Below are 21,939 nucleotides of genomic sequence, written 5' to 3'. Positions count from 1 at the left end.
TCTACATGATAGAAGCGAACTGAATGGGGAAATGGATTGGCCAGAAAGTTCATTCAGGTTTTCCTATTAGAGATTATGGCCAACCCAATACATCTGAGCAGATACCAGTACCATCAGCAGTAACCACAGCCCAGTACTCTCCACTCTGTCTGGGACACTATGTGAACCACCCTCAGTCCTTAGAATCCCAGGCAAAGGGATACTTTTGACTTACTGAGTTCAACAAGAATTAACTAATATTTAGATTCTGCTTTTACCAGGTTTCATTTGCTTTTATTTATCTAGTTCCTTAGGTGGAAGCTGAGATTACTGATTTGTGACATTTCATCTTTTGCCACATAAACACTCACCATGATAAATTTTCCTCAAAATCTTCCTCCTTTAGGTGCGTCCTGAAAATTCTGATATGCTACACTATCATTTTCATTCTTCTGTTTGAAATATTGTCTAATTTTCTTTGGGATTTCTTCTTTCACCTATAGGTTACTTAAAAGTATGTTGTTGAATCTTCGAATACTAGGGGAATCACCAGATAACTTTCTCTTATTTGATATCATAATCCTTTCAGTTAGAAAATATCCTTTGTAAACTATATATTCTTATCACAGCTACATAAACTTTAAAACCCCACCAGACAGTGCCATAATTTTTCCTTTCAAGAGTCATACATATTTTAAAGAATATAGAAGATGAAAAGTAGTTTATTTATAGTTTCTATTTCTTTTCCTTTAGTAAAGGTCCAAATTTTCTCCTACTACCATTCCTCTTTGAGCTTTCCTGGTGGCTCAGGCAGTAAAGAATCCGCCTGCAATGCAAGAGACCAGGGTTCAATCCCAGGGTTGGGAAGATCCCCTGGAGAAGAGAATGGCAACCCACTCCAGTATTCTTGCCTGGAGAATTCTACCAACAGGGGGTGCTGGTGGGCTATAGTCCATGGGGTCACAAAGAGTTGAACACAACTGAGTCACACACACACACACACACACACACACACACACACACACACACACACACACACACACACACACACACACCATTCCTCTAGAAGAACATTCCTGAAGAACTTCCTTTGGCATTAATTTTAGAGCAGGTCCAGTGGAAAATAATTCATAGTTTTTCTTCATCAGATAATGTCTTTATATCATATTCTTTCTTGAAAGGGTATTTTTCAATGAATATACAATTCTTTCAACATTTAAAAAAAAGAAAAAAAGTACTATTTTTAGGAACCTCTTTTGTTTCTGAGGAGAACTCCGTGGTCATCTGGATTATCCTGTGTTGTTTACCTCTGGCTGCTTTCAAGATTGTTTTGTTCCAGAAGGTTCATTATGTGTTTCATAACATTTTTAAATTTTAGCTTGTTTGGGTTTTACCATGCATCTTGGTTTGTCACCAAATCTGGGAAACTTTTAGTCATTATTTTTCCAAATATTTTTCTTCTATAACAATTTCTTTCTTTACTGCTTCTATGATTTCAGTGACAAAAAGAAAAATTTAGTTTTTTTTTAATATTGTAATCTTCTTCTACCCTGTTTTACAGATATGATCATTTCTGTTAATCTTTAAACTCATTGACTCCTTCATCTGCTATCTGCATTCTATTCTTGAGCCCACCCAGTAAATTTTTATCACTTATTAAATTTTTTAGTTCAAATCTTTGCATTTTTTTCTTTTTAAAAGAACTAAAGTTACTCTTCCTCTGCTTGGAATATCTATTTTTCCATTAATCCATTAATCTATTTTCCATTAATCTAATTTTCCATCAAAAGTATTTGTATTTTCTGCATAGAGCATTGGTTATAATAGCTGAAAGCTCTTAACTTTAGCATCTGACTCAACTGAGTTGGCATGTTGATTTTTTTCCTCTTAAAACATGTCCAATTTTCATCATTTTTATATGCAGTTTTGCATATAAAATTATCTTATTTCAGGCTGTATCCTGAAATTTTTTATTATGTTGTGAGGTTCTGGATCCTACTAAAATCTTCTGGAAAGTGTTGTGAACTTACATCATGCACTAAACCCTATCAGACTCAGACCATGAGCTTCGCTTGCCTTCTCACCAGTGATTCCATTATCAGGTAAGTTTTCAAACTGTTCTGTTCCTTTGGGTCTCATCTGCATAAGGGTAGCGGGTAGCATAGGGATTACCCTGGGACTTGTACTGTAGCTTATATCACACTTCACTTCTCAAAGACTTGGTCATGGCACTTTGCATATGTGCTTCACATTCACAGCTTGACAAAGAATTAAGTTCATACGAAAATTTAGGACATCACACCAGATGTCCTCTCTGGTATTTCCCTCACTCTTATTTCCAACATCCCTTTATTTCTGATTCCTCTAGCCTGAAAATACCAGTGCCTCTCAACATTTCATCCTTCTGCACTTTGCATAAATACATGAGACTGGACCCATCTTCAGGACACATGTCTCAGGAAAATGAGAGAGAGAAAGTAGTAGTGGAATTTCACACACATTCGGACCACTGGGGCCCTTTCCACACGGTTCCTCTGGCCAACAAGAAAGGTTATCCTCTAAGAGTTTTAGGTTCCTCTCTGCCAGCACGGCCACCATATAGCAGCAGTGCAGCTCCATGACTGAGACTAGCATTCAGTTAAATCTAGGAGATAAAAGAATGGGAAAAAACAGAGAAACTCACCCCTCGTATTGTTTTGCGTCCAGTCCATTTCCATCTGCATTCTGCCTTTTATTGTTTTTCAGAGTGCTCAGGTGGTTGTGTTTTATATTCTCACTAGAGTTTTTCATAAAAGAGATCATCCATAATGATTCATAATGAAAGAGATTTGCCTTTTAGACCAGCACTGGCAACTCACATGTAGCTTTTTTTTCAGATACAAAGAATCATGAGCCCTGGCCTGACCCAGAACCTCCATTCTAACAAGATACTCCGGTAATGGGTAAGCTCACTAAAATGGGACATACCTGAGCTAGAAGACAGGAATAAGATTTACGAAGTTCTTGGATCCTAAGAAGATTCAAGTAAAGTTCCTCATTGAGAACCAAAAAAATCAATTCCAAGATACAAACACACACACACGTATTTTTGAAAAGGATAGATAAGTATCATAATTAAGTGGGAAAATAAGCTTAAAGCAAAAAAAAAAAAACAAATGATAAATCATATGGAAATATTAAAGAAAATTATGGATGACAGTTATGGTAACAACAAGGATGGGAACTACATTTAATATCTTGTAATAAAATATAATGGAAAAGACTCTGAAAAGGAAAACATGTATGTAGTTATATAGGTATATATATAGATACAGATAACATTGAATCACTTTGCTGCTTTGCTCTACACTAGAAACGCAGCATTGTAAATCAACCGTACTTCAATAAAAAATAAAACAAAATGGGCAAAGGAATAAAATCAAATAAAAATTTAAAAAAGAAGAGAGTTATGGTAGAAACACTTGATTGCTGCTACTGCTAAGTTGCTTCAGTCATGTCTGACTCTGTGCGACCCCATGAACGGCAGCCCACCAGGCTTCCCCATCCCTGGGATTTTCCCGGCAAGAACACTTGAGTGGGTTGCCATTTCTTTCTCCAATGCATAAAAGTGAAAAGTGAAAGTGAAGTCGCTCAGTCATGTCTGACTCTTCGTGACCCCATGGACTGCCGCCCACCAGACTCCTCCGTCCATGGGACTTTCCAGGCAAGAGTACTGGAGTGGGGTGCCATTGCCTTCTCTGAACACTTGATTAGGTATTTATAAAGCCATAAAATAATTATGAAGACTATTGAGGAAATCTTAATAATGATTTTAAATGAAAAAAGCACAGTTCAAAGTTATAGGCAAACTATGATTATAACCTTATATATAAAGTATGCCAGGTACCATATTTTAGAAAATAACTTAATTAGAAGAGAATAACAAATATGTCAAGGGAACTGGAAACTTAGAATGACTGCCTAGAAGGGGGAACTCTAAATGAGTCAGCTGATGGACCCCACCTTTGCCTCCCTGATAGCCATGTTCCCCTTCCCATCTCATCAGCTTACTAGTGTTCTTATGGAGATCTCACCAGTGTATATACAAACATAATTGGTTACACGTAGACTTTCTGAACTACACCAAACACTCAGGAGACATTATAGTATAAAACCTAAAATCACTTAACTTATACTGAAAAATATAACTCAAATATTCCCAATATTGGCAACAGTTTGACCCGTGCATTCTCTTTGGTCAATTTATGTAAGAACCCAAATAATCAAAAGGTGGCTTGTTAAATGTGGGTTTAAAGAGGGCCTGATAAACCCACGTGATCAAATTATGACATCTGGCTCACCTGAATGGAAACAACCATCAGGAAACACTAAGTTCTTCATCATCATAACAGCATATTATTTTATCAGCACTGCCAGTATGTGTATCTTTAACTCATTTTCTCCATGGCTGGCCAAACAGCACTTATTATCTATATTAGTGCATAAAGCTCTTGTTATCCTGAAAGCTATTCAGTTAACAATTAAAAAATTTAAAGTTGGAAGACAGTGAATACATTACATGTAAATGTCAATATCAAATTTTCATTTATTTAATATATGCTAACATATAATTATTTGTAAACTTGTGATAAGACAAAGATGTCTTCTTTAAGTGTGGGTCTACCGACTGACATTCCAAGCATGAATAATGCCCTGGACGATGCATTGTCTGTTAGTTTCAATTACTTTAAAGTAAGTTATTACTTGTAATATAGGCTGTGTAGAAACCTGTTTTCTTTTTTCCCTATTTTTTCTATTTGTACTTTTTAGCAATTAACATGTATTTTGAGCCTTTCTAAAGCACTGAATTTACATTCATGCATTCATCAGTTATGAAATATTTAAATGTCATAATTATGATAATAATTGAAACTCACATAAAAGATGTGGGAAAATGCAACCAGTAATATATACACAACTCAATTTTATGTGTACGAGATACAGGTTACTACAGCATAGACTATTTTGAATGAACAATCCACACTCTGGGAAGAGAGTTTTAATTAATTTACTGGTTAGTGAAGCTCTATTAAGAGATTTTTTATTATACTTTCAATCAAAATACCATCTAGTCTTGAAAATCCCATCTAATTAGGTCAATTGGTTAGAGCATAGTGTTATTATGACCCAACTAGACATTAGATCCTCATATGTGCCACTTATCTTTGCCCCGTGTTCCTAGATTAAACCCCTAAAGCCCTCTAGCCATCTGGCAACTGCAGTCGGGCCCACCTATAAGTGTTGTCTCTGCATCCCCTCACCCTGGCACCCCACCAAAATAAAAAAAAGATAACTTAAAAAATATTGGCCAACCTTATCTCAATGACTACTATCTTTATACATAATGATGAGACCCAAATATTCAAATAATATTTTCTGAAAACATATAACTTTAAAAGAGGAAGAACTAGCGACAAAACCACCCTTTCTCTGTCAGACAAGCTACTCCTTTGTGTCACCAAAATGAAGCTTCCAACTTCCTGAACTTATATTCTGAGTCTCCTTTGCAGCCTTCCAGTTTTCTAACAGTGCCAAACACTTGAAAAATCTGTAACCCTGAGAATAACTAGCACAAATGAACACTTGATTAAAATTAGGAAGAGTGGGACATAAGAGTCTCTTGAAAAAAACTCAGATAGAAAGAGAAAATAATCAAAATAAAGATTTTCTCTTCTCAACAGAGAGAGGAAAATGATTCCAATTCCTGTTAATATCTTAACAGAAGAAAATATACCTATTATTGTTATTTTCTATATGCTAATTCCACAAATATTAAAGTCTCATTTAAAATGTATATTATAATAAAATAATTATTTAAAAATAAAATTATAGTATGGTTAGTGCTAATAAATGATATTGCTGCATATTGTTATTTGTCACTATGCAGTCAAAAAATACTTAAACATACATTAATATAATGATGTATATAATACTCTCTTTTAATACATGCACTCCTCAATCTCCATCCTCCCTGAAAACCATAAAACAGTAAACCACTTCATATTCTATAAAAAAGATAGATGGAATATAATGAAATATTTTAATTAAAAACAAAAAAATCAAAATAGTACATAGTAATAAGTCAATATGTATATATATACACAAATATATCTAATGTGATCAATAACTATCTCAAATGAGCTGTTAGAAATTATATATTTTACTAAATTATGGACCATCTCATCAAAAACGATTAAAATGGCAACACATTAGGCATTAGCAGAATGCCATTTAAACTATTCCCAGCTGCATCTTAAACCACAATTAGTCAAACGTGCTTTTTAGAAAGTTGTTTTAACTGAGCAAATGCTTTTTGAAAAATTTAGACCAAAAAACTATGTATTATTTTCTCTCACTGTATAATTACAAATTGGGTGGCTTAAAGCTTCACAAAGTTATATTATCTCACAGTTTCTATGGTTCAAAAGTCCAGCATATTTTAATGGGTCTTGTGCTCAGGTTCTTATAAAGCTGAAATCAAGGTGGAAGACAGGTACATTCTTTGTTGGAAGCCCAACTGGGAAAAGCTTCCTTTGGTCAGAATGTATTCCTGGTGGTTGTAGGACTTAGGTCCCCATTGTTTTGCTAGCTGTTGGCAAAGCATGCTCTCAGCTCCTAACCACATGGCCCCCTCCATCTCAGCAGCAGAGAATCTCCCTTACAATGAATCCAACTCAGGTTTTGAAATTCTCTGCCTGCTATTTCTGCTATAAAAACTCTCTGCTTTTAAAAGGTTAATGTGATTAAGTCAGACCCACCTAAAAGAGCCCCCTTTCTTCAAGTTAACTGTTCCGTATAACATAACCACAGGAATCAGAGATCATATGCACACTTTCCACTCACACTCAAAGGTAAGGGAATTAAACACATGTGAGTCATTTCGGAGTCACCTTAGCATCCTGCCTATCACAGAACACAAAGATTGAAGAATCATAGTGACAGAGACAGGCACATGGATTTAAAACCAAACAAGTCTGAGGTATAAACAACTTGGAATAAGATTTAGAATACTGCCTTAAAGTATAAACTCCATGTTCTAAGCAATATTTGAAACATTACTTTGAAAAGGTCTGTGCTTGAATAAGTATTCTATTAATATAGAGAAATCTCCCATGGGTTTTAGAACAATTTCTCTGGTAAATCTTTGTAGCTGTGGATGTAGTAATAAGAGGTCAAAAATTATTTCTCCTCAACTCTAAAAACAGAAGGAAAGAAAAAACATTTTATTACAAGATGATTTCATCCATATTCCTTTTTCTTTCCAAAGTTTTTGTTTTAATTTTTATAGATTTAAATTCTTGGCACATTTTGTCAAATGTTTGTAATACATTAAACAAATTAGAAGTCAAATAGTCAAACGTATCATCAGCAGGATGAATGAAATTTTGATACATTCATTCTAAAGAACACTAACTACAGCTACATACAACAATATAGGTGAATCTCACAACAATATCCAATAAAAGTACAAGACACAGAAGAGTATTTAGAGTATCATTCTTTTGTAGAAATTTTAAAACCAGGAACAACTAAACTGCGTTGTTTAGGGATGCCTTGTTGTTGGGTTATTAAGTTGTGTCCTTTTAAGTGTCTTTAAATTTATTTTCTTACATTTCAAACAATCCTATTTTTAACACTGTATTGGAATTAATAAAGTCTGACGTTTGTACAGCATGATTCAATTACACAATCTCAAGCTATTGAATTATATTGATTTACTGCTTAACAATTTGATTTCAGTATCTGTGTAATATTTATAACTATAATACTTCAAACAAATATTGAGGCAAAAGGAACTATTCAACTTTTATTCTTTATTCATTTGATTTGTAATCAGCATAAACCAAGGAGAGATCTCAAGTCCCTACCCGTAAGACCTAAATCATAATGTCTTTGCTCAAACACTTCTGGTAGCTGGCATTCCCTATAGAAGGAAGGTCAAACTTTGCAACATGGCGGTAGAGGCTTCCCATAATTTTGCCCCCAACTATTTTTCCAACTTCATCTTCCACTGTACCCTGCACTTCAGCTATTCTTGACTGTGTACCATCTCAACTTGCCTTTGATGAAATAAAATCTTACCTCCACCAAAACAATACCGAAAGAGTACAATGGTTTTATGGATGTCATGGATTTTTATGGCAAAGAAATTATTTTTAATATTGTGTTAAGTACAGAGGCACTCCCCTGTAAGAGAGAAGGCGATATTTTAGCTGAAGTGTAAGGTCTTAACTAAAATGATTTACTGTGAGGTAATATTAGGCTTCAACAATAGTTTCTGCCTTCAGCAATAGCTCAGTCAGTAAATCATCTGCCTGCAATGCAGGAGACCCGGGTTCGATTCCTGGGTCGGGAAGATCCCCTGGAGAAGGAAATGGCAACCCCTTCCAGTATTGTTGCCTGGAGAATCCCATGGACAAAGAGGCCTGGCAGGCTATGGTCCAGGGGGTCACAAAGAGTCAGACACAACTAAGCGACCAAACACACACTCACAATATTATCCTATGGATTAAAGTAACTGTCTCCAAACTGGTATGTGCACACCCCAGGAAATGCATGAGATGACCTACTGAGATGAATAAAAACATTAAAATTTATGTTTGTATATATTTAGTAATAGTTGGTCATGGACAGGGAAGCCTGGCGTGCTGCAGTCCAGGGGGTCGCAAAGAGTCAGACACAAGTGAGCGACTGAACTGAACTGAGTAACAGTCCTATAGATTTTCATTTTTGAATATGTGCTATGTATTAAGTATTGATACAGAAGTATATGTAATTTATAAAAATACACATGTTGGGGGAATATTCAATTTGTTTTAATCACTAGAGTGCATTATTTTAAGTTCGGAAACCAAAGCAAGGACTTTGGAATCCAACTGAAATAGTTTCTTGTCCCAACACTAAAACACTAACACTTAGAAGCTGTGTGACTTTAGAAAGTTATCTTAATTTAAACCACAATTTTATCAAGTATGTAATGAAAAATGTTCATCTGATAGGATTATTGTGAATGTTAAAGGGGACATTTTGTTTAAAGTTATTATCTCAATCCTTAACCAATATATATTAATAAGTTGATAAATGCAAGGCATTTTTATTAATTGTGTTACATTCAAAACTTTCTATTGCCTAAAGAAGCAATGTACTCATTAAAGAACTCTAAATGACAAGCAAAGTCACCAGTTTCACAGCTTTAAAAAAAAAAAAAAAGCCCATCTTTTCCTGCTTCTGATGGGACTACAAATGGTATAACTGCTAAGGAAAACAGTATGAAGTTCCTCAAAAATTAAAAATAGAACTACCATGTGATCCAGCAATCCCACTTGTGGGTATACATCCAAAGGAATTGAAAGCAGAGTTTTGAAGGGATACCCTTCACAGCAGCACTATTTCTAACAGCCAAAAGTGAAAGTGAAAGTCTCTCAGTCATGTTGGCTCTTTGCCACCCCATGGACTATACAGGTCATGAAATTCTCTAGGCCAAAATAATAGAGTGGGTAGCCTTTCCCTTTTCCAGGGGATATGCCCAACCCAGCGATTGAACCCACGTCTCCCGCATTGCAGGCAGATTCTTCTCCAGCTGAGCCACAAGGGAAGCTCAAGAATACTGGAGTGGGCAGATTCTCCAGGGAATCTTCCCGACCCAGGAATTGAACCGTAATCTCCTGCATTGCAGATGGATTCTTTACCAACTGAGGTATCAGGGAAGCCCAAAGATGGAAGCAATTCAAATGCTCATGAACAAATGAACAAAAAAAAATATAGTAAATACATAAAATAGCATATTATTCAGCCATTAAAAGTAAGGAAATTCTGTGACACAATTTAACATGGATGAATTTTGAGGGTATTATGCTAAGTGAAATAATCAATCACAAAAGACAAACACTGTGTAATTCCACTTATACTGTGGGGGGAGGGAGACTTCCCCAATGGCTCGAAAGGTGAAGAATCTGCCTGCAATGCAGAAGTTCAGTTCAGTTGCTCAGTCATGTCTGACTCTTTGTGACCCCATGGACTGCAGCCCCCAGGCCTCCCTGTCCATCACCAACTCCTGGAGTTTACTTAAACTCACGCCCATTGAGTCGGCAATGCAGAAGGTTCCAGTTCAATCCCTAGGTTGGGAAGATCCCCTGGAGAAGGAATTGGCAACTCACTCCTGGGAGAACGCATGGACAGGAGTCTGGCAGGCTACAGTCCATGGGGTAGCAAAGAGTCAGACATGGCAGGGTAAGCATGCATGCAATTATATAAGGTATCAAATGTAGTCAGATTCACAGAATCAGAAAGCAGAATGGTGGTTTCCAGGGGCTGGAGGGAAGGGGAAAGAGGGAGTTCTTTATTAGTTACCGAGTTTCAGTTTTACAAGAGGAAGACATTCTAGAGATCTTTTGCACAACAAAGTACATATGCTTAATACTATTGTATCACACACTTACATATGTTTAAGATGGAAAAGAATATGTTATGTTTTTTTAATGTAAATAAATAAAATTAAAAAAACAGTCCCCAAATCTGGTTATAACTAGTTGGTGTGTGGTATTTAAAAAAGAAGATCCCATTGTGTTATGGGGCTGGAAGTGATTTTTATTTATCCCATTAATTACTGCCAAAGATGTATTACACATGATGCCCTCCTTTCCATGAAAACAAATTTTTCAAAAACAAACAAACAAACAACAAATTATCAAGCAATAGACATACCTCATGGTATGATGTAATATTATGGTCAGTCGGTTCAACTGATATTAAGTTGATAAAATCAACAGTATTCTATCAAGCACTGACCATAAGGAGAGAAGAAAGGGACAAAAAAATAATCAGATCACACAGACTTTTGGCTTGGAAAGGTGAGGAAATTGTATTGCCACCCATGAAGAAAGAAAAATTTTTAAGAAAAAAAAATTTCTTTTTTTTTTTTTTTTTTGAAGAGGTTAGCTTGGAGGACCTAGTATGGGGAATGGAGAAAAGAAAAATTTTCGAATTTGTTTAATTTTAAGTGCTTTGGAATATCTTGATGGAAAACATCTAGTGGAAAACCCAAAGCAAAGATCTGAACTCCAGCAGAAGCATATTAAGTCCTCAAAACAGACACACAACTGAAGCTATGGACGGGGGTACCACTACTCAAGAGAAAGAGAGAGTAATAAAAGGAATTCAAAGTGTATCTTAGTCAAATTATTTAATCTTAAGGATACCTAAGTAAATAAATCCATGAAATTTGGAAAAGTTTGCCGTAGAATTTTAATAGCGCTAATACAATTATCTACGATGTTCTAGTAGAAAGAGTGAAAACAAAGAAATTATACCTAACTAGGTTGCCCTTTAGGTACAAAGGAAAAGGAAAAAATATTTTTCAGTTGTATATAAACCCCAAAGAATAGAAAATAGGAGCCCTTCTTTAGGAGAAAAAATGATGATCAGGAATTACCACTAATCAACAGATGGATCAAGTCAGATAATTTAGAGGTAAAGAAAACCAGGTGAAAGAATGGGTGATATGCATTTAACCATAATAAAGGGACAATAACTGTAAGAAGCAAATTACATACTATAACATAAAGAACCTTGACAATAAAAGCAATGATATAATTTAGATAATACAACAAAATATATAACAATTAGAATAAATGTAATGCATTCTAAAGAGGGATATCAGTAACAAGGAGAGAAATGAAAAAAGATTTGTTCCTTATTTACCACTAGAGAAAGTCAATAATATGGTATAAAAGTGAAACTGTAGTTGAAAAAATAAATATAATTCAACATTGATATTTTTCTTAATCTTTTCTGTCAATTTTAGGAATAAACACTTCTATGAATAAGCCTTAATCTATTAGAAAATTTTTGAATTTCATGTATTTTTGTGACATTTTGGTAATATATTTTATTCTTAAATTAGCGTATAGTTGTCATCCCAGTTTTACAAAATCACTTCTGCTTCTCCATATACAGTATGGCTATCAACCATTATCTCTAATCTTCTGGGATACTTGTTTAGATGGATGTCTATAATGATACTTATAATTAGTTAATGGTTATATCTAGGCAAGAGACTTAGAATGAATTTTTGGCAATTTTTCCCTTTCACTTAGACTTTTGAGTAATGAGGAAGTATCACTTTTAAGAAAACAAAGTCATTTTTATTTTCTAAAAGTGGAGTAAGAAAAAAAGATGCAATATAATACATTAATGTTATATTATACTATATTATGTTATCATGTTAACATTATAAATATATGTTATATTACATTATAATATATAATCATTAATGTATATATGTATCTTGTATTTTAACTCATTACACTGTGATTTTGAGTTCATAACACATAATTAAAATTATATCATGGTATTCTTGATTTGTTAATACTTAGATTAGCTTCTATTTTTGTAGCATCTATTATGTGTCAAGCATATGCTATAATACTATATGCTTATGAAGTATGACTATTAATTCTCATCCAAAACTAAAACTAGGCAAAGTTTTGGATGCAAATCAGGAAATCCTCAAAGAGAAATTCTCAAAGAGAAGCAAAGAGAAAACTGTGTCTTTAAATAAGAAACTTCCTATTAAAAAGCAGAGACATTATTTTGTCAACAAAGGTCCGTCTAGTCAAGGCTATGGTTTTTCCAGTGGTCATGTATGCATGTGAGAGTTGGACTATAAAGAAAACTGAGTGCAGAAGAATTGATGCTTTTGAACAGTGGTGTTGGAGAAGACTCTTGAGAGTCCCTTGGACTGCAAGGAGATCCAACCAGTCCATCCTAAAGGAGATCAGTCCTGGGTGTTCATTGGAAGGACTGATGTTGAAGCTGAAACTCCAATATTTTGGCCATCTCATGCAAAGAACTGACTCATTGGAAAAGACCCTGATGCTGGGAGGGATTGGGGGCAGGAGGAGAAGGGGACAACAGAGGATGAGATGGCTGGATGGCATCACCAACTCAACGGACATAGGTTTGGGTGGACTCTGCGAGTTGGTGATGGACAGGGAGGCCTGGCCTGCTGTGGTTCATGGGGTCACAAAGAGCTGGGCACGACTGAGCGACTGAACTGAACTGAACTCGCAACTCTAGTAAATGTCAAATCCATGATTTAAATCTTGCTTTAAAATCCTTACCCTGCCCACTATACCATGTTTCCTGCCATCCATGCTGTCCATGAAGTTTACATTGCCATCCTGGGACTATGAAAAGGAGCATAAGCTAAAACACACTGGATTCACTTTAATCTTTCCTAGTGAGATAAAATATCTTGGCAAATACAGCAGCTATTAGTGAGAGGTCTTTATGATCTTGACGTGGAGATCGAAACTTTTGGAAATTCTGCTGCCACATCCCTATATTTCCTTCCTCATCTTTCCTCTATCCTATACAGAAAGTCCAGAGTTAAAATCTTGACAAGTAGAATCTCAGAATCATTCAGAAGGTTTCTAGAGGGAATACATATGTGTTGGGTCTTACCCCTCACCTTCACCATAGTCACTAGTAACACAACTAAGAAGAACTAACAGAAAAGTTAAGGACTGGTATCTTCAGAAATAAATGTGGGATAGTCCTCATATGGGCTCCCCAGGTTACTCAGTGGTAAAGAATCTGCCTGTAATACAGGGGATGTGGATTTGATTCCTGGGTCAGGAAGATTCCCTGGAGAAGGAAATGACAACCCACTCCAGTACTCTTGCCTGGAAAATCCCATGGACAGAGGAGCCTGGCAAGCTACAGTCCGTGGGGTCACAGAGTCAGACACAAATTCGTGACTGAACAACTAGTCCTCTTGTACTAAGAGGGTCTGGTTTCCTTCTAACATTCAGGGGTGTTAACTCGACAAACCCTTTGTCTCTTAATTCTCATGGCCAACTGGCCTCTAGTAAAAGGAAAGGAAAGAAAGTGAAGTCGCTCAGTTGCGTCTGACTCTTTGTGACCCCTGGACTATAGCCTACTAGGCTGCTCCATCCAAAGAATTTTCCAAGCAAGAGTACTGGAGTGGGTTGCCATTTCCTTCTCCAGAGGATCTTCCCAATCCAGGGACTGAAGCCAGGTCTCCCGCATTGCAGGCAGACGCTTTACCGTCTGAGTCACCAGGGAAGCCTGGCCTCTAGTAAAGGCACCCACTATTCCCTGAGAACCCAAAGGAGGTGCTGTGCTAGGGACTTGGACTTGCCATGGATGACTGATTCCTCCCAACAACTCTAAATGCCACTGAAGTCAGCTTATAAACCACAATGCTGAGACACATATTTGGGATCTCTTTAACCCCCACAAAGATATATGGTATAGTGTGTCTCAAAATATTTAAATGAAGGGGGAAAATGCATCAGTCATCAATAACAATTCCCACTGTGGAAGTATTAAGACATAAGCAAAATGTGGTTGTCTCAGTGACTACTGTTTTGACTTGTCTCTGTCAGAGATATAAAGTATCATTATGCATAGCTGGCATATCCCTCAGCTTTGTTTTCTAGAAATTCTACAGCAAATTACAGATCAAGGCCCAGCATATATGATGTGAGCTTTAGTCACGGACTTAGGCCAAGTGGAAATGTACACGGACTCCTTATGTATTATTTTATTCACTCTGATGTGGTATTAAAAAAAATAACCAAAACTACAATCAGAGAACTAAAAAACAGTAACTGCTTATGAACCAGTCCATGAATATTCATTCTAATCACTGTACAATAATCAATTAGTAGTATACACAGTGAGAAAATATGAAATCTGAGGTTACCGATTGAGAACTGAATAAATTATCATTTTTAAATGACATAACTAGAGATAATATATTTTCTTTTCTGGATAAAAAATTAACTTTATGTTTCCTTGTGGAATAAATAACAGGAAAAAATACTAAATAAAGGGAAAAAATACACGTAAATGCTTTAAAAAAGAAAAAAGCCTGAAATGTCTGTTCCTACAAATACAAGGAAAGAAAACCATTGTTCATATTATTTGATTTTATACTTTGAATATTCATTACCTTGTTTGGTTAAGACTGAAAGACAAATAGAAATGTGAGTTTATGGTATTTCCTAATGACTTACAGAATGCAATGGATTTTTATAAAATAAACAATAATGCATGAATAATATTATTAATGAAATGTAATGAAATTTCTGATTCTTTTCTAAGTTTACCTTTCCTAATATGAAGCAGTAAAATGTGGTTACATTTTAAAGTGTGATGTTTTAACTAATTGTTGCCAGAAAACAAAGTGTCAATCAGGATATAAAGCTTCTGAAAACAAACTAAGCTAGAACTATCAAAGATGTAAAACAGTAACCATAGTGAGGCTAATTTTAAACGGTCACAGATTAAACATTGCTTCTGAATCAATGTCAAGCATATCCTGTATATTTTTAGAACTGTTTGAAGTTACCATAATTTCATACTTCTAAATTTCTGACACCTTTAAGGAAAGAACATAGAAAAGTAACAGTGGTATTATGGAAAAGAACTGAGATTCCATGCTCAGCAAACCACATGTATGTGTGTATACGCACACACGTGCGCACACAGTCTTACTCCAGACCTAAAATGGCTGAGTCGCAGGATGTTGTTGCTTGGTGACCAAACAGTATCTGCTCAGCCACACAGTAATCTAAACAGTGACAGATATGTCCCCTCAGTTTTAGGCATGGCCAGTACAAACAGTAAAGGGCATGCTTATCTTCTCCAATATTCTACATTTTTAAGTCAGTTGTCACTTGCTTGATTTTATCATCAGTTACCTTGAGGCTTCAGGGGGAAAGTATTTGCGAAGCTATAAATAAATCTGCTCTTTTGGAAAAACAAGAGGTAGGACCAAGCTTCTTTTAGAATAAAAGATAGCCCTGTTTCAATTAAGCCTGCATGGTGTGTCTGCTCTGTTCTAGTCTGACCTCCCAGTTGCTATCAGTCTCCCTTTCTCTCATTAAACACAGGGAGTTAATTAGCCCCAGCCTGTCCTCTCCCCTTCTCTCTTTCCCTTTTCGCAGTAGTAATGATGCCTAATTACCAGCAGCAATGGGTAACTGCAACACCAGGAATGAATTGCTCTCAGTGAAGCAAAGCCAGCCATGAACCTTCAAACCTCAGAATCCTAGAATGCTTCTCAGTCTACTTGAAGATACCATTCAAATACAGTACACTCTTTCAACCTATAAATGCTTTTGGATGCAAGACAAAAAAAAAAAAAAAAAAAACTTTTCTTTCGGATGACTGCACCCCTGCTATCATAAAGAAAAACCATCACAGGTTTAAGTAAGAAATACTCTGATATGTGGGGAAACACATGATAAAAGGGATCTTTTATTTATTTTTTAAGTCAATGAAATGATGATTGGCTGTCTCTCAGAGAAGGAGGAGCCTATAATTCTATGTCAGGAGCAGCATAAAAATTTCATAAAGAGCAATAGCAAAGTTCATGAATTAAAAACCTCTTCAAAATTTCAAAACAAATGTGAATGAAAATCAGTGCTCTTAAATACTACACAGGAAACCATTATGCAAGAACATCACCTCAAGGATTACATTTTCTCCCCTAACTATATAGAATCTTTACTGAAAAGAGAAACACATGTTATTTTATTATTAATCCTGGAGTTGTTAATCTATATTAGATTTCTTAGCAGCAATTTCTTAACAACTCTGCATTAATTTTTCAATGAAAATGTGGTCCCCAAGAATGTGAATGCTGGTTTGAATTACGGGCATCCATGTTTATCTTAGTGCCTTTATGACCACTATACAATTTATGTTAGAATTTTTATTTAACGTTTTAAAAAAGAACACCTGTATATACATACAGTAGATGTAACCAAATCCATGCAGGTATAAACTCATTGGAGAAATACACAAGTGAAGCAATCTGACACATAAACAGAGGTACCTAAGTAAAATATTTTAAGAAATGAAAAACAAACTCCCAGCTAGCAATTTACAAAATAAAACACACACAATCTTATTAAGCAATATTCAGATAAATATCTTAAATCATTATTTTATTCATCAATTAGTTCAGTACCACCCAAAGAAAAATACATTCATATGTTCTGAATTCTAATTTACTTTGTCTAACTAAGTTATTTTTTAAAACCAGGTTCTTAATGTTACTTCCAATATAAATGAATCAAAGTCCCTCATTCTCTATGACAGACTTCTGGCTCATCCAGATGTAGATAAACCTAAGTTCATCCATGCCCATCTAGTGCTCATTATTAATAAAGCAATCTCACCATTGTCTTTAGCAATGCCACATGTGAAAGGCCAAGGCTGCGTTTATAGTTCGCCCTCCTAGAAACCTTTCAACAACGATGCATATTAAAAAAAAAAAACCAGCAGAACTTTTATGTGTGTTTCCGTTTCACCTTTATTCCCATGTCCATTTTCCCATATAAATTTCAAAAGAAATATACTTCCTTCAAACAACTACCCCTAATTAATCTCAAGAAACCGTAAACTGCTTTCCAAAAAGTCTTCCATATAATCCTTTGAAAAACCTTTCATGCATGTATTTCCAATTTAATATACCTCCGTTTGAGATAGATGAATAGCTTTCAAGGCATCTCCTTTCTAGCATCCTCCAGAAATACTGCACGGGAAACAGTTGCCAGTGAGAGATGGAGGAAAACGAGCAAATGCTCAAGAAACCCCAAAGCGAGGCAAAAATGTACCGAATGCCAGATAACCCTCCCCCACCCCTACTCCGGACGACTACCCACCTAGCATGATGAAGAAAGAGGTCTTATGGATCTGATCTGCAATCCTACTTGTAGCCCACAGTTCCCATCTCCTGAAAACGGAAATTGACGCTGCCGCCGCTCCCCGACCTCACAGGCTTCTGCCTGGGGAGGCTGAGATACACTGAGCTCTCAGCGCCAGCGCCTGGGCTTGCAGCTTCGCGGCCGTGAGACTAGAGCCATCCCAGAATAAGGAACAAATAACGTACACCACTTGATTGCGCCCAAACCCATCACTCTTTGTTGTTCTTCATGTAGCTGCAGCTTTATTTGTGAAAGCTGCAAGTGAGGAAGGAAGCGGTGGGGGGCGGTGGGCAGGAGGAGGCATCTCCAGGACCCTATCTACCATCTAAATCTTCAGGGCAAGATCTCAAGGAGAGATTAAGGCGATCGGACAGCCAGGTGTCTCCCAGGCGGCGGTCTAACTAACAATAAAACCCGATAGTGTCCGTTGCGGGGGGCGGGGGGGGGGGGTCGGGGGAACCCCACACATCCACGACCAGCGCCACGTTCGGGCTTTGTGCCAATAAAAAGACTCCGCAGACTATCGATCAGAATCATCTATTATCAGAACGTGCGGCTGGGGTTTCAGCGTGGCCTTTATGCGCGGTGGCGAAGGCGGGACACGCGCCGGGCGCACAGCGAAGGACGTGGGACAATGGCCCAGTCCGAGGACGCGAGATGCCGCCCGACCCGGGGATGGAAGCTCCGGAGACGAGGAGGGCTGCGCGCTCGAGAGATGCGCTGCTGCTTTAAAATACAGGACCACAAAGACTCCACGTTGGGGGAAACGCGCCTGGCTCACGCGAGTGGGGACGACTTGGGGAGGGGGGTTGAGAAGGGTGGGGGCAAACGAGCCAACGGTGGCTCACGGCTCCCCGCTTTCTCCCCCCACCCCCACCTCCCCGCCGGGCTGCTCCGGCAGACAAATAACAGAAGAAGGCGAGTCACTCACCGTGGTCTTGACCGGCACGTAGAGCACTTGCTTGGCGCCGCCGCCGCCGCCCCCGCGGACCTCGTCCGGCTGGCCCAGCTGGAAACCCTTCGATTTGACCCAGAATTTAAATTTGGCGTTGTCCGTGGAGCTCGACTCGCAGCCGTTGAGGAGCTGGACGATCCGCTCGTATTTTTTACGGGTCACCGTCTTGGTCTTGCCTGAGTCCCCGTAAGTCCGGAGGCACCAGTCCTGGAACTGGCGGTACACATCGCGCTCGCTCTCCATGTTCCGCGCGCCCGGCAGCCGGCCGGAGGCTCCCAGCGCACTTCGCACCTGTTCACCCCGGGCTCATGAAAAATGCAGACCCCCGCCACGGTGTAGGGGACGCGAGGTCCCGGGCGCCGCCAGAGCCTGCCTCGGGTCGGGGGGAAGGGGGGAGGGATGGGGCGACGGGGAGGAGGGTCCGGCTGGGCACCAGCGATCAATGCCCTGTGCTACCAACTCTGGTTTCATTCGCAATTGGCGACGGATGTCTCCGGACGCTGTTCTCTTCCTTAGTGATGGGTCTCTAATATTGTGGGAGTAGGACCATCCTCTGGCCCGGAGGAGCTGGGTTTTGAATAATTAAAATCCCATTCCTTGGTTTATTAAAAATCCCAATATTGACTTGGGGTGGTCCCTCGACGCCTCGCCCGGGGCTGCGTCCGGAGCAGGCAGGTGGAGCGCAGCGCCGCCTCCCCGCGCGCGCGCGCCCCCGAAGCTTCCCGGCCTCCGGCCCCACCACCGTCCAGGAGCGAGGGCTGCGCCTCTCTCGAAAGCAGCTGCCCGGCCGGGCGCCTGAGAGCCCGAAGGGCACCCGGGTTCCCGGGCTCTCCTTCCTCCAGGGTCCCGTTCCGCTTCGGCCTTCTCTGTGTGGGGCGTTCAGGGACTAGAAAGAGAGAAAGTTCTTACCTGTCATGTTGTTAAGCCCATCAAATCCTGCTACACAGGAAATTTCTTAAGGTATTTTTAAAGCGGCTTAAAATGTCATTTCTTCAGATGCATTTAGGCTAAATTCCAGTCCCGTAGGTAGGTTCCGGGAGTTAAGTCCCAGAATTAGCAAAGCATCCACGGAGATTTGGCCGGAGTTCTCTAGGATAGCCCGTGGTACCCTGAACAGATATCCGCTCCAGGGGGAAGTGGGTAAACGAAGGCAGGCCGCTGGCGGCGGCTCTCCCAGATAACGTTGGGGCCCCCAGACAGGACTCCTCTGGTCTCTAATGAATTGGGTACAAGGCATAGAAGTAAGTTTATGATACAGATGCTTCAAACCCTCTGCATGAAATTAGAATATAGCGAGCTGTCATTTTCCCCTGGCTTGGTTACAGTTTGCAGTTCACGCGGGAGGTTTCGGATGTCTATTTTCCCCCTGCCACGTCATGGACACCCCCTCCTCTGCTCAGAGTAGCCAAATACGAGTTCCTCCGGACGATTTCTCAAGCAAATGAGATCAGCGGTTCCTCCATTCAGGATTTCCATCCGTTTGTTACAGAGCTGGAAATAGGGGAGTTCCCATCCTCCTCGCGCTGCGATCGCGGCCGCTCCTCTTTATTCTACTCTCTGCGGAGGCCCGCGCCCGTCCCGGGAGGCGGCTCTGCCAGCAAGGCGGCCCGACCAGTGCCCGGCGCCGGGTCCGTGTCCTAGCCCACCTTCGCCCCCTCGTCGCCGTCTCCAAGACGAAAGCCCCGACTGGGAGGAACGCGGGATGTTTGTCCCCACTGCGCCGCGGCTGGTCCCGGCACTTGCAGAACGGTCAGTGGCTCCTGCTCCACCAGGCTGAGTGTGCGCGTGTGTGTGAGCCGGGGAGCGAGGGTGTGCAGGGGGTGCGCTGTGTGTGCGCGCGTCTCCGGGAAGGTCTCGCGGCGGTGGCTGCAGCCGGGACTGACAGCCCGGGCGGAGCGCGAGCAGCTCCACACACTAAACCTCTCGCCTCTCCCCTCACCCCCCACCCCTCCCACTCCCCTCTCCTCCCGCCCCCCCCCCCCCCCTTCCCCGGCCCCTTCCAAGCTCTCTGATTGGCCAGTGGGACAAAAGTTTCTGTGGAGACGGCTGGGAGCTGACGTCACGGGCAGAATTGTCCCATTTAGGGATCCCGGGGGCAGTGCGCATGTTGCAGGCTGCAGGTTAGAGGCGGGAGGAGGTAGCAGCGGGCCCGGCGGCAGCCAGGTGGCGGAAAGGAGCACTCAGCATCCAGGTGGGGGGACGACTCCAGCAGGGTTTCCATGGAGATTCCTCTGGGTCTAGCCTAAAAACAGCAAATCAGCTGACACCATTAGCTCAGGACCTAATTACTGCTTATTGGAGCAACAAATGAGGGAGAGGGCCAGCTGCAAAGGAAGAGTTTTCATCCACCCCCCGCCCCCCCCCCAACCCCGCCACTGTCTCCTCCTTTCTCCCCTCTCTGGGTGGCTCTAGAGTCCCGGGTGAATTCACATTAACTTGCAAGATGCCTGCAACAACAGCTCCCCTTCTCTAGAGGCTACCTTGACTGCTTTTATTCTTTTTATTCCCTTCTTTTGAATCGAAAAATAATGCTAACATATATCAGTGGTCCTGAGTCTTTGAATTTGTTTGCCCAATAAATATTAGTCCCGTAGAGCTCAGAGGAGCCACAGGCCAGTAGAACTCACACGTGGATTTAATATCAGGAGAGGATCACTTTCAGTTTACTGAATTGGGAACTTATCTTTAGGCTTTTCACATTGTAAAAAATATTTACAATATCTGAAGTACATAACATTTGGGATGAACAATTGAACAGAGAATATTTCCAGTCACTCTTCTAAATGGAGTATAACTTACAAAAACAATTCAAAGTTTCCCTGGTGAGATCAGAGACAAGAGAGAGATTCCAAGTGGAGAGATGTAGGTTTTCTGGTATATTGGTCATAGGTTTCCTAGGAGATTCTGGAAGTATAGCTGGTCATACAGTGGTCATTCATTCAAGATTAAGCTGGTTCTATAGAGTTTACTTTCACTTATGGATATAGCTTAATTCACAATTTTATAATTCTTTTCGTAGCTCTTTTATTTGAAAAGACATCCCAACTCCTCTAAGCCTCATTCAAGTACTTTCAGAACCAGAAAGACTTCCTTCTTTGACTTACTCAAGTCACCTGCCTCTAAACTCTGGGTAGTGTCTTTCAAACTTTTTTTTAACCTTGTCTCATAGTAAAACATGCACTTTAATTTAGAATAGAATGTATGTATACATCTCTCCTCCAA

General features: G+C 39.5%; 1 protein-coding gene across 1 annotated transcript in view; it reads right to left on the bottom strand.

Moving 5' to 3' along the window:
* The window catches only part of NOL4 (nucleolar protein 4), a 467,403-nt gene extending 448,443 nt beyond the window's left edge, over positions 1-18,960 (bottom strand). Inside the window, exon 1 of the mRNA XM_052660447.1 lies at positions 18,694-18,960. Within this exon, the coding sequence (XP_052516407.1) occupies positions 18,694-18,960 (267 nt within the window). The remainder of the gene's footprint in view (positions 1-18,693) is intronic.
* Between the last annotated feature and the right edge of the window lie 2,979 nt (positions 18,961-21,939).

The sequence above is a fragment of the Budorcas taxicolor genome, chromosome 22 (genome assembly GCF_023091745.1).
Source record: "Budorcas taxicolor isolate Tak-1 chromosome 22, Takin1.1, whole genome shotgun sequence".
NCBI classification, from domain to species: Eukaryota; Metazoa; Chordata; class Mammalia; order Artiodactyla; family Bovidae; genus Budorcas; species Budorcas taxicolor.
Note: the sequence above shows the minus strand (reverse complement) of the source record. Positions and strands in the feature narration are given on the sequence as shown.